Raw genomic sequence first — 17,500 nt, forward strand, 5'->3', positions numbered from 1 at the left:
CCTGCGAAGAATTGCAGCCCCTGACACACATTCAGATTAGAGAAGCAGTTTCACTGATCCCTATTTTCCCTTGGTGCACACTTCTAGTAGAGCTGCCACGTTTGTTCTGTAACACAAGAATGGAAGCTGGAGAGAGATCAAAGTGAAACGTCGGTCAAGAAATCAGAAGAGTACCAACCTTTAACACGCCACTGATGAAACTAGAGCGACCAACCGAAAGACTGTTTCGGCGAAACGCCGGATATTGTTTCACTTTACTTTGTATAATTAGTATCATTGTTCTGATCTATTTGATTTGCTGAAAGCCTTCCCCACATCCTCTTTCTTTACTACCCACAAGGGATTAAACACAGAAGGGACAAACAAGGACAGAAAAACGGATTATGTCGATTATATCGACCCCAGTGCGTAACTTGTACTTAATTTATCGACCCTGAAAGGATAAAAGGCAAAGTGGGCCTCGGCGGAATTTGAACTCAGAACGTAGCAGCAGACGAAATACCTATTTCTCTACTACCCACAAGGGGCTAAACACAGAGGGGACAAACAAGGACAGACAAACGAATTAAGTCGATTATATCGACCCAAGTGCGTAAATGATACTTATTTAATCGTCACCGAAAGGATGAAAGGTAAAGTCGACCTCGGCGGAATTTGAACTCAGAACGTTGCGGTAGCCGAAATACTGCTAAGCATTTGGCACGGCGTGCTAACTTTTCTGCCAGCTTTCCCCAACATCACAGAGACAAAACCGCAGATATCTACACTCACGCACAACGCATGCACGTACGCATGGGCGCGCATGCACGTGTATACGCGCTCGCACACACACATACACACACATCTCTTTTACATATTGTCTGGACAGTCGTGAACTGGAACAACAACAACAGCTCTCAGAAAGAGAGAAAGAGAATCACAACTCAAAAGACCGATGTTGGATACAATATTTATATGGATTCTTTATTAACAGGTAAAACGTGACTTATGTGCATCACCAGTGGTGGTCAGCTGGATTGGGTGAATATGAACAACAACAACAGCTGGAATGAGGGAAAGAGAATCACAACTTCAAAGACCGATTTTGGATACAATATTTATATGGATTCCTTATTAACAGGTAAAACGTGACTTGTATGGATCACCAGTGGTGGTCAGCTGGATTGGGTGAATGTGAACAACAACAACAGCTGGAATGAGAGAAAGAGAATCACAGCTTCAAAGACCGATGTTGGATAGAATATTTGTGTGGATTCTTTATTAAAAGGTAAAACGTGACTTATGTGGATCACCAGTGGTGGTCAGCTGGATTGGATGGACGTTAACAACATCAATAGTATCAATGGTTATCATGTGCTGGGTTAGTTCTGCTGCCTCAGGCGGATGAATATGGCCATGGAGTCTGCTAATGCATAACCTGCAAGTAACAATAACAACATCAATAACAAAAGGATTTCAAATATATCGTGGGAGGACTTTATAGGTGGTCACTCGAATTACTAGAAATGGCAGCCGAATCTCTGCATCGTTTTGTGGGTCGGTCACTGTTGGAACGCCTTTGAATATAAATCAGTTGAATCAAGGCTGATTGGCCGCTAAACAATAAGTACAAAAGTTCTATTATTACTACTCACAGTAAGACACACGCACACAGACACAGAAGATACAATATCACTTACCGTTGTTCCATACGACTTTCGATTTTGTATCAGAATAACGAATTGTAGGGTAGTGATCTGACTTATCGAACTCACATACATATGGTCCCTCATTGATGGTCAGCCATCCTCTGTCCCTTTCACAAAAACCATGTATTGTTATATGGAAGCGACGTGCAAGTCTAAGGAGAAAAAGAACAAAACAACTTGTTTGGGTTTCAGAATATGAAAATCTAAACATGTATTAAATAGACTAGTATACCCGCTTTTACCTCAGTGTTTACACCCAAACACTTTCCCGTGGTTTAGTATTATTGCAAGGTAACGGAGGATTGAAATCAGATTTTTCTTTCCCCTATGATAGGTAGCCCCACTACCACCACCAACACAGGCTAATGAGCCCCATCTGATCAACTGAATTATTAATTAACTCATATGTGGGAACCTACCGAGTACGTCTACTCCGGATAAAACTAACCTGGGAACAACATTGGCTAAGAAGTGTTTCCAAACACTTGAAAACCCTGGAAATCTCAAACCAGGGCCCCGTAACGTATACAACTTAAAATCTTCCCCAGGACCTGCGTCTTTACCAATAACCGTAATTTATTTTCAATTTTTTATTCTAAATTATATGTTATTCCTTTTGCGTTTTCTCTTCCGAACAACCTTCCTCTCACACACAAACACTTTCCATCTTCTCATTGTATCTCTCTCTTCTTTTTCAGGATTTCTCTCTGTTACTCTCTAACTTTTTTCTTTTCTCCTTGTCTTTCTCTTCCCCGTTCTCTCTTTATTAAAATTCATTTTGTCTCATTGCTGAATCTCTTCATATTTCACCCCACCTCATTCTTTCTCTCTTTCATGCCATTTCTTTCCCCCTTCTGTCTACTTTTAGCAATCATAGAGCCAAGAATTTTCCAGTCTGCTTTTACTTGTCCAGCTGCAATGGCAGTGCTGCTGTTAACCCTTACAACAATTCTGGTTGTTACCTCAGATCAGGAACTTGATGGCTACTACAAACGTTTGGGACCTGGTTATTCCTATGGTTATATTGGGACACCTCCAACAGAACAATTCTTCTCAACACGAAACCTACTCGACTGCACCGCGCTCGCTCAGAGGAGCCAATCGCAATTTTTCACTTACAACAAAGTCAGCCATGCTTGTAAGAATTACTCACCGAAAAATATAATGACAGTCGTCAGCACGAATAACAAGAACGAGATTTCCTTCTATAGAAGTAAGTGAATCTTCTTTATTATTACTGTTTTTCTTTTGTTCTTTTTTATTTTGCTTTTTGCGGTACCAGTTGAAGAGTGAGGTCAATGAAATCGATTTACTTTTCTCTCCAAAAATTTGCTGGCCTTGTGCCAAAATTTGAAATCAATATTAATATTGTTGTTGCTGTTTGTTAGTTTGTTTGTTGAGCGAAGCGGTCTTCGTCCCAGTAGTGGGAGAAGTCCGAAACGTGGTCCTTTGATATTCGTAAGATAACACTTCCAATCACTTAAGATCAGAAGCCATGAGAGCTACTGTCAGGTACTGCATCAGGGTATTTATTATTATTATCATTATTATACTTATTATTATTATTATTATTATTATTGTTATTGTTATTGTTGTTGTTGTTTTTGTTGTTGTTTTTGTTGTTGTTGTTGTTGTTGTTGTTGTTGTTGTTGTTGTTGTTGTTGTTATTATTATATGAAATCTCACAACTTATTTTGCTGGTTATGATGGAACGTGTCAGCTGTCCACAGCTTAGCAGACTAAGGTGACGCTTATTTACTGGCCATGCTTCAAGAACTCTGCAAAGAATTCTTACAGTTCCAAGCAATGATTATTCTTTGAAGGTGTTCCACATTCACACGTGCACCAATCTTTTTTAACCGTGCTGATAGCTAGGTGTCGATACCTCTATCATCATTATTATTACTATTGTTGTTATAATTATTATTTCAGATAGCAAATGGATCAAAGTATATGCCATATCAAAGGGAGCTGGTTCGAAAGTCTATAATTCATTCCTGAATATAGGACTTCCTTCAACCTGGAATGTGGACAAATGCAATGGTACCTTTTGTCCTAACTTCTTCCGACATCCTTTCCTAAATTTCTGGAACAATCTTCCAATTGATGAGGTATGTATGTTTATGCATGCACAAACGCGCGAGTGCGCCACACATCATTGTCTTCATAATCGTTATAATGATTAACCGGCTTTTAGATCAATTCAATTATGTTTGTAATATATTTGATTTCTAGAATTTATTTATTAGGTTGACGAAGTAGTGTTGTAAAGAATTTTTTTTTCCTTTTTTTCCCATTTACTACCCACAAGGGGCTAAACACAGGGGGGACAAACAAGAACAGACAAACGGATTAAGTCGATTACATTGACCCCAACGCGTAACTGGTACTTAATTTACCGACCTCGAAAGGATAAAAAGCAAAGTCGATCTCGGCGCAATTTGAACTCGGAACGTAACCACTGACGAAATACGGCTACGCATTTCGCCCAGCGTGCTAACGTTTCTGCCAGCTCGCCGTTGTAAAGAATTTTATCTGCGGCAAACCGCAGTAATCAGAATATTTATCATGAACGAAAGACTCTCTCTTCTTGGAGAAAAAGAAAGAGATAGATAGATAGATAAATAGACAGATAGATAGATAGATGGATAGACAGATAGATAGATAGATAGATAGATAGATAGATAGATAGATAGATAGATAGATAGATAGATAGATAGATAGATAGATAGATAGATAGATAGATAGATAGATAGATAGATAGATAGATAGATAGATAGATAGATAGATAGATAGAGAGAGAGAGAGAGAGAGATAGAGAGATATGGTTTTTGTATTTTGTTATTCTTTATGTGAATTTGTGTTAAAGCACAGTTTATTGTATCTGGGGAGAGTCATTCTCTTTTTAGTGCCTTATTAGTTAACACACGCACCGGTTCGATTTCCACTCATTTACTTATTTTTTCTAAAATTTCCGTTACGTCTTTCAAAAGTCATTGAGCCTGTCCGTTATCAGGGCTGCGTTCCTTCTGTTTGTTTGTGCGCATGTGCGTGCGTTAGTGTGCATGTGTATACACATACGTATGTATATATGCATACATGTATGTATGTGTGTATCCATATATGTGTATGCATATATATATACATATATGTGTGTGTATGCATGTGTGTACGTTTGTATGAATATATGCATGTGTGTACGTTTGTATTTATGTATGTATGTATGTATGTATGTCAGGTCACTTTCGAGTGCTACTGGTAACATGTAACCCATTACAGCCTGTTGCATAGTCGGGTCGTCTGCGACTAAACCGGCAACCCCACCAAGCTTGCTTTGTGAGGAGGGTGTTTATTCGACACCATGCGGGATGGAAAACGAAACCCGTCAAAGGGCGGAGGACCTCTTGAGAGTTAATGGCCATCGAATAAATGTATTAAGGATGTATCATGCGTGGGGACATAGAAATAATCGGACTGAATACCCGATCACGCGGTTAAACCATTGGGAGTGAAGGACTTCTAGCCTTTGATAAGCATCCTTCTAGGAGAAGGTAGCTCAGGTAACTGGGATAACTCCGATATAAAACCTGCTGCTCAGTGGTTACCGATGATGTTGACTTGTTCTTCTTTTCGGATTATGGCTGCTGTTGCTTAGTGAGTGGGATTGACTCAGTGCAGAGCCCTTCCTCACTTAATAAGAAATCTTCTTGCACAGGCATTGCACGATAACAACATTGATTAAGCTTCGTGCAATGGCCATACTCGATAACAAGGGGGCAGCCACCATGTATATATGTATGCATATTCATTAGTTTGTGTGTGTGTTTGTTTGTCTGTGTATGTGCTTGTGGGATGGGGTGTATCTGCATGTAAAGGAGATAAAAGCGAATGTATTATTTGGGTATTGCAGAAAATTATTAATACATTGTGTCATACAACTCGGCAAGCAATAACACGAGATCTTAAGTAATACTATGAAATAACAAGTTTACGTAACACTTCCAGTTCGTGAGGTCATACTGTATTGAAGGTTAAGTGATATATACCAGATAGTATCATGGTAGCATATGAGTGAAGTGAGATTAATTATATTATATGATTCATTTAAAGATAGCAAGAGACGTCAAATAAGCAAATACAATCATGCATGCGTAGTATACTTAAAATTATATGACCCGAACACATAAGCAATATGGAGCTATGGCAAAGAACAATCAATTTTCGATTAGGGAGTAAATATTTAAGAAAAAGTGGAAGTAGATTCGTAGCACAATTATAAAAGACACCACATGTAGCGAAAAGTGGTTTACAGTGTAATCCGGATGGATATGGAAAGAAAGGTTGGCCTAAGAACTCACATGGCGTAGATCAACACAGAAGGAACTAGAGAAAGGGGGACATTCATGGCAGAGTATAAGTACAGAAGTGAAAAATTATGCGACATGGAATTCAACTCTAAGTGGCCTATACTCAGCGTTGGAGGGTTAAAGGCAGGAAAAAAAGATACGTATGGAGCGAGTGACCAATCAAAGTCATTAATTTCGCATGTTAAACAGATTGATTTCAGTCAAGAGAATTATGAAGTAAAAATGAGAGTGGACATTAAGCTAACAGTGAAGGAAATACATATTGAATTACCTCGATCTATTTAACTTGATCCATTTCTTTTTATTGTGTGTATGTGCGTGCGTGTGTGGTTGTAAGCGTATGTGGTTGTATGTGTGTGCTACATGCTCATTTATTTTACAGGTGAAACTGTGATTTATAAAAACCATACAGATGTGGTAACTATAATATTTGATGGACGAAGGCGGCGAGCTGGTAGAAACGTTAGCACGCCGGGCGAAATTCGTAGCCGTATTTCGTCTGTCGTTACGTTCCGAGTTCAAATTCCGCCGAGGTCGACTTTGCCTTTCATCCTTTCGGGGTCGATAAATTAAGTACCAGTTACGCACTGGGGTCGATGTAGTCGACTTAATCCCTTTGTCTGTCCTTGTTTGTCCCCTCTGTGTTTAGCCCCTTGTGGGTAGTAAAGAAATATATAATATTTGATGGACGAAATACAACCCTTCAAAGCTGGTTCTCTCACGAAAAGTTGAAAACTTCACCGTGGAACGACCTAGCTTCAGCCACCGGAGTTCAATTCTCAATTGAGGGATATCGGTATGCTAATATATATTTCATCTTCTTTTATTTTGTTATGTAGAGACCAGAATGCAAATTTGAATGCAAATTTGAACTAATTTGAACTAATACTGCTTTCGTCCGTAATAATGAAATATATTCTGCCTCTTGACTAACAGCAACGCCGGTGATTTGTTAATCACTGTTTTTCTATACCGAGGCTAAATAGGTCTGCGCATGCGGATGTCAATGACTACTTCATATTGATGTTTTGAAAGAAACAGGAATACGTACAGCGGGAAGACCGAAAATGTCTTGAAAGTCATAACATGCCGGCGGGAAATAACATCACTTGGTGAGACGATCTGACACTGGATCAGCTTCGCTGACTGACAGGTGACGGTCGTTTAGAGAATGCGCGGGCTAAAACTACGCGCCTTCACTACTCAGTTAAGGTGAGACAGTGTCACGTGACAACTTGCTGCGGCTGCCTGCTGGAGTCTCGCGGCAGGTATTTAAAGGGATAATTTTGACAAGTCTGTCAGTCACCGATTTTTATGTTCCGTTATATAATTTATTTTGACTAGAATTCATTCTATATTTATCTAGCGCTTTGATAAGATGTTTAATACAGGAAAATGTTATCGCTCGTATGTTTGTGGCCGTTTGTGGATTTATTTGTTTTTGTACCAAAGTGTTTGCCTCGTGTGTAATTTCGCCTTTGTTGGTGTATTGACATTTGCGCATTTCTGCGTGTTTGTGTGAGCATGTGTGTGTGTGTGTGTGTGCGTGTTTCAGTGCATATGTGTGTTTTTATGTGTGTGAGTGTTTAAACCCACATCTTTGTGTGTATACACATTTATTATGATACACAGATGGCTATTTTTAATTAAACACTGACTAATTCAATTGCGTGTAGTGGACATACTAGTCTATTTAATAGATGTTTAGATATTCATATTCTGAAACCCAAACAGGTTTTTTCTTTTTCTAACTCCTCAGTCTTACACGTCGCTTTTATATAACAATGCTTGGTAATTGTGAAGGGGATAGAGGCTGGTTGACCATCAATGAGGGACCACTTGACTGTCAGTACGAAAAGTCAGATCACTACCCTTCAATTCGTTATTCTGGTACAAAATCGAAAGTCATATGGAACAACGGTAAGTGATATTGTATCTTCTGCGTGTGTGTACGTTTGTCTTACTGTGAGTAGTAGTACTAAATGTTAATTTTGTACTTATTGTTTAGCGGCCAATCAGCCTTGATTCAACTGATTTATATTCAAAGGCGTTCCAACAGTGACCGACCCACAAAGCGATGCAGAGATTCGTCTGCCATTTCTTGTAATTCGAGTTACCACCTATAAAGGCCTCCCATGATATATTTGAATTCCTTTTGTTATTGATGTTGTTATTGTTACTTGCAGGTTATGGATTAGCAGACTCCATGGCCATATTCATTCGCCTGAGGCAGCAGAACTAACACAGCACATGATACCCATTGATACTATTGATGTTGTTAACGTCCATCCAATCCAGCTGACCACCACTGGTGATCCACATAAGTCACGTTTTACATTTTAATAAAGAATCCACACAAATATTCTATCCAACATCGGTCTTTGAAGCTGTGATTCTCTTTCTCTCATTCCAGCTGTTGTTGTTGTTCACATTCACCCAATCCAGGTGACCACCACTGGTGATCCACACAAGTCACGTTGTACCTGTTAATAAGGAATCCATATAAATATTGTATCCAATATCGGTCTTTTAAATTGTGATTCTCTTTCTCACTTTCTGAGAGCTGTTGTTGTTGTTCCAGTTCACGACTGCCCAGACTATATGTAAAAGAGATGTGTGTGTATGTGTGTGTGTGCGAGCGTGCGCGTATACACGTGCATGCGCGCCCATGCGTACGTGCGTGTGTTGTGCGTGTGTGTAGATATATGAGGTTTTATCTCTGTGATGTTGGGGAAAGCTGGCAGAAACGTTAGCACGCCGGGCGAAATGTTTAGCAGTATTTCGGCTGCCGCTACGTTCTGAGTTCAAATTCCGCCGAGGTCGACTTTACCTTTCATCCTTTCGGTGTCGATTAAATAAGGATCATTTACGCACTTGGGTCGATATAATCGACTTAATTCGTTTGTCTGTCCTTGTTTGTCCCCTGTGTTTAGCCCCTTGTGGGTAGTAGAGAAATAGGTATTTCGTCTGCTGCTACGTTCTGAGTTCAAATTCCGCCGAGGCCCACTTTGCCTTTTATTCTTTCAGGGTCGATAAATTAAGTACAAGTTACGCACTGGGGTCGATATATTCGACATAATCCGTTTTTCTGTCCTTGTTTGTCCTTTCTGTGTTTAATCCCTTGTGGGTAGTAAAGAAAGAGGATGTGGGGGAAAGCCTTCAGCAAATCAAAGAGATCAGAACAATGATACTAATTATACAAAGGAAAGTGAAAAAATATACGCGTTTCGCCGAAACAGTCTTTCGGTTGGTCGCTCTAGTTTCATCAGTGGCGTGTTAAAGGGTGTTACTCTTCTGATTTCTTGACCGACGTTTCACTTTGATCTCTCTCCAGCTTCCATTCTTGTGTTACAGAACAAACGTGGCAGCTCTACTGGAAGTGTGCACTAAGGGAAAATAGGGATCAGTGAAATTGCTTCTCTAATCTGAATGTGTGTCAGGGGCTGAAATTCGTTCCAGGCTTTCAATACAATTAAGGAACAGCGCTCTACTGCGTAGAAGTATTTACGAGAAGAGGGAGAAGTTTTAAATGGCCGGACAAGCGTGAAATACGAGGAGTGATAAGGACACCCATTAACCGTCACCGGTGACGTGGAGATTCAACAATTTTCAGAAATGCTTCTGGCGAAACAACGATTTCCCATTGATGAGATGGCTTATTCTCTGCAAATTATTATGGTTCGGCATCCGCGACAAGCTTCGGTTCTGCGGAGTTAGTACGAGAAGGGCGCCAACAGAGCTTTTCGATGTGAATAAGCGCAATCGTGTGGATTTTTGTCAATTCTAACTCGAACGCTTCAGCATTAAGCTAAAGTTGTTTCAGGGAGAGTAGACACGATTGATGAAATCGGGGCCCATAACTTTGAGCCAGAATCGAAAAGGTTTAGTATGAAGCGGAAACGAAACGAATCACCAGTGGAAAAGAAATTCAAGATTCAACCTTCGGCAGAAAATTGTGATGCTAAGCGTTTGGGGGATGCAAAAGGGTCTATATTGCAACATTGTCCCTTAGATGAGGTCTACAGTGAAATTTTGGTTAACAAAGGGAAACCAGCAATTCGTAACAAACGCCGATGTCTATTATTGTAAGACAATGCACGCCCATATTCAGCCACCCATACATAGATAGTAGATAGATAGATAGATAGATAGATAGATAGATAGATAGATAGATAGATAGATAAATAGATAGATAGATAGATAGATAGATAGATAGATAGATAGATAGATAGATAGATAGATAGATAGATAGATAGAGAGCTAGATAGATAGATAGACAGATTGATAGGTAGATAGATAGATAGATAGATAGATAGATAGATAGATAGATAGATAGATAGATAGATAGATAGATAGATAGATAGATTACCTTATAATAAAGCACCGTTAATTCCTAAGATACATGTAAAAACATGCAGAGTGAAACTGGTGAGAACTGTTCGTGTTATGCTTCGATGTCTGTAACTGTTGGCGTGTTTATTTGTCATGAAATGAAGAAAATTATCTATTAACACATCAACTATCAATGGTTGAAATTAAGAGTGTACACAGGTCAGGACAAGGTTTTTGGTCCATCATCCACGGTGATTGATTTCAATGATTTCCTATAATGAAAGTCTTCGGTATAGCGACCTCAATTGTTCTGCTTTTATATCTCCACTCACAGAAACACCAACATCACATCACGCTATTACCAGGTATTAAAACTACAACGTCAATATCACAAACACCGCAACAGCCTTACTGCTAACATCGGAACGACGTCAGTAACCACACAGCCGTATTTTCTGCGAGCTTAGTGAAACGCATGTCTCTATTGAAGGCCCTTTTATTCTTCATAGCAATCAAAGGAAACATATTGGAAAATCTGGTTTATTTTCACTTCTGTGTAGGAACAGTCAAATTAGTAAACAGTTTTGAACTGAGTTGATGGTTCTGTGTTTTGCTCATTTATGGACAGTCTATACGGTTTGATTATTTATGGACAGGTCTTAGTCTGTAAGTAATACTGATAAGAGAAATTAGGAGAGAAAGCAGTGGCCAGTACTGACAGTTACGAAGTGTTCAGACATCTGAAGACACAACTGTGGGTAATAGAGGGTAATATTGACGGGAGAAGACAGTAAGGGGAGCAGGGAAAAAGTTGTGACTTTCACGAACCATCCTTACAAGAAGTCCTTACAGAACCACCTGAAGTGTACGCTCTCCGCCCTACCTCACTGAAAGTAAGTGTGCTTTCTATCACATTGCATTTTGTGTGTTCGGGTACGTGTTATGGCTAGGATATGTTGCAGTTAAGATTAGAGTGTGTGGGTGTGTAACAACAGTTGAAATAAGGATGATTCTGCGTGCAAACGCCAATCTTGCGCTTTTTCAATTGTTGTATCGAGTAAACGCTCTCTCTCTCTCTCTCTCTCTCTCTCTCTCTCTCTCTCTCTACACACACACTGTTTCCCTCTCCTTCTTCTCTCTCACAGCTAGCTAACTAGCTATATATATATATATATATATATATATATATATATATATATATATATATATATATATATATATATATGTATGTATGTATGTGTGTGTATATATATATATATATATGTTTGTATGTATATATGTATGTATGTATATACATACAGACAGACAGGCACCAAATGTAGTTAAAAGTGCTTTACAGTGTAATCCGGATGGATATAGAAAGAAAGGTAGGCCTAAGATCTCATGGCGTAGATCAACACAGAAGGAACTAGAGAAAGGGGGACATTCAGAGTATAAGTATAGAAGAGAAAAATTATGCGACAAGGAATTCAACTCTAAGTGGCCTATACTCCGCATTGGGAGATTAAAGGCAGGAAAAAAAAAGATACGTATGGAGCGAGTGACCAATCAAAGTCATTAATTTCGCATGTTAAACAGATTACATATATATGCGTCACATCAAACGCACCAACACCACTGACACGACCAACAAGAATATCGAACACACCCCATCGAATGTGCATTTAGGTATCTAATGTGCTCAGTGAAGTGTGACTGTTCGTATTCATGTGAGACACTAGTTTAGTTCCGTGCAGGTGAAGTCATAATATCATTAATGACCAGTGTTGCTCTCACTGTGTATGTTATTGACCATTGTACAGAGTTGTCGTAGCTGCTGATACTGGTGACAGAAGCGAGCAGTGCTGCTATCAGTGAACAGTTCGAAGACCTTCGCTCCGGTTTCACTTGTAGAGACAGTGGTAATATTGTCATCTGTAGGAACTCTGGATTGATATCTGGAGACAGTGCCGACATCTGTGGTAATTCTGGAAGCAGAAGATAATATTCCTTCTACTATAAACACAAGGTCTGAAATTTTGTAGGAAAGGGCTAGTTGATCATATGAACCCCACTGCTCAGCTACTACTTGTTTTATTGAGCCTGAAAGGAAAAAAGGATAAGTCGGCCTCTGTATCATTTGAATGCAGTGAACAATATTGTCATTCGTAGGGGTCCTGACTTGACATCTACAGACAGTGGTGATATCTGTGGTAATTCTGAAAGCGGAATTTGTGGACATCCTTCATATTTTATGACTGGACGGTCATAGTGGACAGACCTGACAACGTCTCTCGTTGCCCAGGAATAGCAAAATCACTGCGTCTACCCACAACAAAGGTAAGATTACATTTGGGCGTGTGAGTGTGTGTGTGTGTGAGAGAGAGAGAGCCTATTCTCTTCCCCTCTCTATGTTCTCCTCTCCCCTACTGCTTTCTATGTTTCTCACTCTCTCTCCGAATACTCTCACTCTCTTTTATCTGTTGATCTTTCTTTTTACATCTGTCCCCTTATCCCTTTCTCTGTCTCCTTATACCAGGATCGATTTCTCCCTATTTCTATCTCTCTATCACTTTCTCTGCTGTCTCTTTCTCTTTACCTCTCCCACTTTTGAATTCTGTCTTCCTCTCCTTCTCTCTCTAAATTTTCTCCCTCATCTTCTAACACACACACACACACACACACACACAGACACACACACACACACACACACACACACACACACACGCACGCACGCACACATGCACATGCGTACACAAATATTTACATGTATGGTCCTCTTCTGATTCTAGAGCCAAGATGTTCCAGTTTCCTTCTACCATTCCAACCGTGACCACAGTGCTGCTATTAACCCTTACTACAATTCTGACCGTTACCTCAAACCAGCAATTTTATACAGGCAGCTACAGATCTTTGGCTCCTGGGTATTCCTACCGTTACCTTCAGGAACCTCCGACAGAACAATTCTCCTCCACTCGATGTCTACTGAAATGTGTCGCAATTTCTCTAAGCAGCCAATCGGAATTCTTCACTTACAACAATGTCAGCCGTGTTTGTAAGAATTACTCACCGAAAAATATCATGACAGTTGTCAGCACGCATGACAGCAACGAGATGTCCTTCTACAGAAGTCAGTGAATTATTATTACTATTATTATTTTTCCTTATCATCATGATTAATTCCGCCGAGGTAACTTTCTTTTTCATATGAATCGACTTTCTTCTGCGTGTATATAGATAATTTTTTATATACCATCCTAGGCCATTTTCCTCTGCTTCGATACAGTCTTGACAACAGATCAAACTTGTCCCACCCTTTCTTCTGGACGAGTACAGCCTATTGGTATCACTCTCCTTTTTTCTCATTAATATAAGCTATTATTGTTATAATTATCATTGATAGTAATATATTTGTACGTACCTGACGCGTGTATCACATTTAAGAGAAAGAAATTAAATATTGTAAAACTAAATCTCAGGAAGAGGTTTGAGACCACCACCTATCTGCTTTATTATTATTTATCAACACCCATGCCTACTGGACCACAGACGTAACAACGCTCTCAATGAGAAAATTAAGTTACGAGCGTCTTAAATATCCAGCTCGAAATACTGAATGTAGGAAATGGAAGAAGATTGATCACTTTTCAAAAGTATGTAGGTCTAAATATTCAGTTACTGCATCAATTCAAACTGGTACGGTTGCTTCTGTTCTCTCTGCGTTGCACGCGTCGATGATAGAAATATCTATAAATGGATTTTCGTGAAAACTCTCTCGGACACTGGAAGCTTGGAAAACTTCCTTTCAAAATCTGTGGTTAAATCTCTTCGGTTTCCTACTTCTCCATATAATGGTACTATATCGATGGCTGCAGCTAATTTAAAGTCGTCTGTCAAAGCATGCTGCAAACTAAATATAACTCGGATCTTTTTGGCGTTCACACCATGTAAGAATACCTCCAGAACGGTCATGGGCATTCTTAAATTTTTAACTGTTTCTAAACGTTTTTAAGGCAGGGGGCAAGTGTTGTAATTTTGCTGGATTTGAACCTGTTAGGTGGTGCGTTGTATCACTCTATATAGCAGGTGAACATCTTCATTTATTTGACATTTATCAAGTGGACTACTCGTTTTCTTTTCTTCTAGTATACTTGTAAGTAAAAGCCAAAGTTCACGGTTCATGGTTAAAACTGACGGTTTCCTACTATATTGGTACAAACATACGTACCTACTTAGTTACTTACATACATACTTATACACATACACACTTACTGTTTACTGCAATGATTTGGTTCACTAGATCGGTGAAAAATTCTTTTAAAGTTGTTAATATTTTCAGAGGGGAAAGCGGCAAACTGGCGGAAACGTTAGCACGCCGGGTGAAATTCTTAACAGTATTTCGTCTGCCGCTACGTTCTGAGTTCAATTTCCGCCGAGGTCGACTTTGCCTTTCATCATTTTGGGGTCGATTAAATAAGTATCAGTTACGCACTGGGGTCGATATAATCGAGTTAATCCGTTTGTCTGTCCTTGTTTGTCCTCCCTGTGTTTAGCCCCTTGTGGGTAGTAAAGAAATAGGTATTTCATCTGCCGCTACGCTCTGAGTTCAAATTCCGCCGAGGTCGAATTTGCCTTTCATCATTTTGGGGTCGATAAAATAAGTACCATTTACGCACTGGGGTCGAAATATTCAAATTAATCCGTTTGTCTATCCTTGTTTGTCCTCTCTGTATTTAGCCCCTTATGGGTAGTAAAGAAATAGGTATTTCGCCTGTTGACTCGTTCTGAGTCGCCCAGGTCGACTTTGCCTTTCATCCACTCGGGGTCGATATATTAAGTACCAGTTCAACACTGGGGTCGATGTAATCCATTCATGGCCTCCCCAAAATTGCTGCCCTATGTTTTCCAGAAACTTCTGTTCTGGCTGCATCTAAATGATTTTGTAGTCCCTTGTTAAATTATGCTTTATCATGTCCATTTTGTATTTGTTCCTTTGTCTTGCTTTTTTTCCTCTGCATTCAATACTCCATCATTCCCGACACTAGCAAGGTTTCCATTTGCTCTCCTCGCATACAGACAAACAGTGTCTGTACGTGGATGATGGGCTCCATGCATCTTTAGAAGCTTTCTCGTTTTCCTGTCCATCTCCTATACCTCCTCCTCTCTTCAGTTCAGGATGCCAACGCCATACACAACTCTGAAATGGCGCGAAAGTTCTTTGCCGAAACTATGTTACTGGCATCGAGTTTTGAAGCCAATATTGCCATGATTATTACTGCTGCTTCTGCTGCTGCTACTACTACTACTACTACTACTACTACTACTACTACTACTACTACTACTACTACTACTATTATTATTATTGTTGTTGGTATTATTATAATTATTTCAGATAGCCAATGGATTAAAACTTATGCCATATCAATGGGAGCTGGTTCGAAAGTATATGATTCATTCCTGAATATAGGACTTCCTTCATCCTGGAATGTGGACGAATGCAGAGGTACCTTTTGTCCCAACTTCTTCCGGCATCCTATCCTGGATTACTGGAACTATCTTCCAATTGAGGAGGTATGTATGCATACACATACACGCGCACACAAATGCATATTATTATTTCCATAATAACAGTAATAATGATAAACAAATATTTAGATCAATTCAGTTATGTGTGTCACATATTTGACCTGTAAAAAATTATTTATTGGGAAGGCGAAGCAATGTTGTAAAGAATTTTATCCGCGGCAAACCGCGGTGAGATTCATGGCCTCCCCCAAATTGTTGCCCTTGTGGAAAAGATTTGAAACCATTATTATTAATTCTTTTTATAATAGGTTTTGCTGGAACTCCTAGAATCTTGCATGCGTAGCAAGCTCGCTGCTTGCAGCCTACGTTGCTATGCTACCCGTCCTTTTCATAGAAAAAAGACTTTCCTTATTGGGAATGACGAGTGAATAAACGACAAAATCGATGAAATCTCCTTAGGATACATGACTGGTAAAAGTCTTATTCAGCTCGGCACAAAGTAAAGCATGTGGACCTCGGTGGCTCTCGAATTATTTTGTCATTCTTTTTGTGATATGGCGAGATTGAGTTACAAACAAACCTTGAAGGAAGAGCGAAGCCAGAAAACTGTCAGAACCCAGATTAAGAGCAGTAAATAAGATTAGCTAGAACACATCTCGTGAAAACCTCTTTCTGATAACACCAGGCAAACCGTCCGATGAATATCCCAAGGGAGACAAGCGTGACAGATCAAAATCAACGTGGAAAATTTCTACAGAAACTGAAGAAGTATCAGGCGGTTATACCTGGGGAAAACTATAACTTATTGCCAAATTTAGAGACAGAATTCTAATGGAACTAAGAAGGCATGTCGTCGGGTGTTTTTTTCCGCTGTATGTCTAACTACTAAATTCAGCGTTTCAGTGTGTTCTCTCCGGGCTACACATTTTGGGTGGGAATAAATTTTAGTTGATTAATTCAACAAGCTGTATTTAGCAGACAATGATATATCAAGCACTAATTAATATAAAAATATTGCTAGTACATATAATTTTATCTCTTATCTCTTTGTAATAATAATATATTGTTAATATATTGGACGCCATGATAGATCGTTAGCTCCTACACGCATTTTTCTCTCCTTGTTTCTCTCCTTGTTTTTGCCAGTGTATCTTTCTGTCGAAGAGCATAGGCTCGAAACGTAAAAGACTTTTTCTATTCCTGAGCGCTATGCTAATACATTTGTTTGTTTGTACTCCACCTGCCTTCGTCTTTTGTTTATTTTCGTAAACTTGCCCTTTATTTATACATATATATATATATATGTATATATATATATATATATATATATATATATATATATATATATATATATATATATATATATATATATATATATATATAACGGGAAGCTTTATGAAAATAAACAAAAGACGAAGGCAGGTGGAAAACAAACGAACAATTGTATTAGTATGGCGCTCAGGAAATATAAATAAAACAAGTCTTTAACGTTTCGAGCCTACGCTCTTCAACAGAAAGATACACAGAGAGAGAAAAACACAGAAAGAAGGAGAGAAAAAAATGCGTGCAGTAGCTAACGAATCAACATGGCGATCTGATTTCGGCCAG

General features: G+C 39.1%; 1 protein-coding gene and 1 long non-coding RNA gene across 3 annotated transcripts in view; both read left to right on the top strand.

Annotated features, from left to right (window-relative positions):
• Positions 1-17,500, top strand: part of LOC118768578 — a 244,238-nt gene that overhangs the window by 179,404 nt on the left and 47,334 nt on the right. Inside the window, exons 1-2 of one of the 2 annotated variants that reach the window (XM_036515352.1) lie at positions 13,476-13,496; positions 15,759-15,937. In XM_036515352.1, coding sequence (XP_036371245.1) covers positions 13,481-13,496; positions 15,759-15,937 — 195 coding nt within the window. In that variant the 5' untranslated portion in view covers positions 13,476-13,480. Of the gene's footprint in view, positions 1-13,475; positions 13,497-15,758; positions 15,938-17,500 lie in introns of those variants that run through there. The other variant, XM_036515351.1, reaches the window with a different exon arrangement.
• On the top strand, positions 6,732-8,375 carry LOC118768587. The gene is made up of 3 exons (XR_005004388.1): positions 6,732-6,851; positions 7,815-7,975; positions 8,242-8,375. It is a non-coding gene; the product is annotated as an uncharacterized LOC118768587 (long non-coding RNA).

Source organism: Octopus sinensis, linkage group LG30 (genome assembly GCF_006345805.1).
Source record: "Octopus sinensis linkage group LG30, ASM634580v1, whole genome shotgun sequence".
NCBI classification, from domain to species: Eukaryota; Metazoa; Mollusca; class Cephalopoda; order Octopoda; family Octopodidae; genus Octopus; species Octopus sinensis.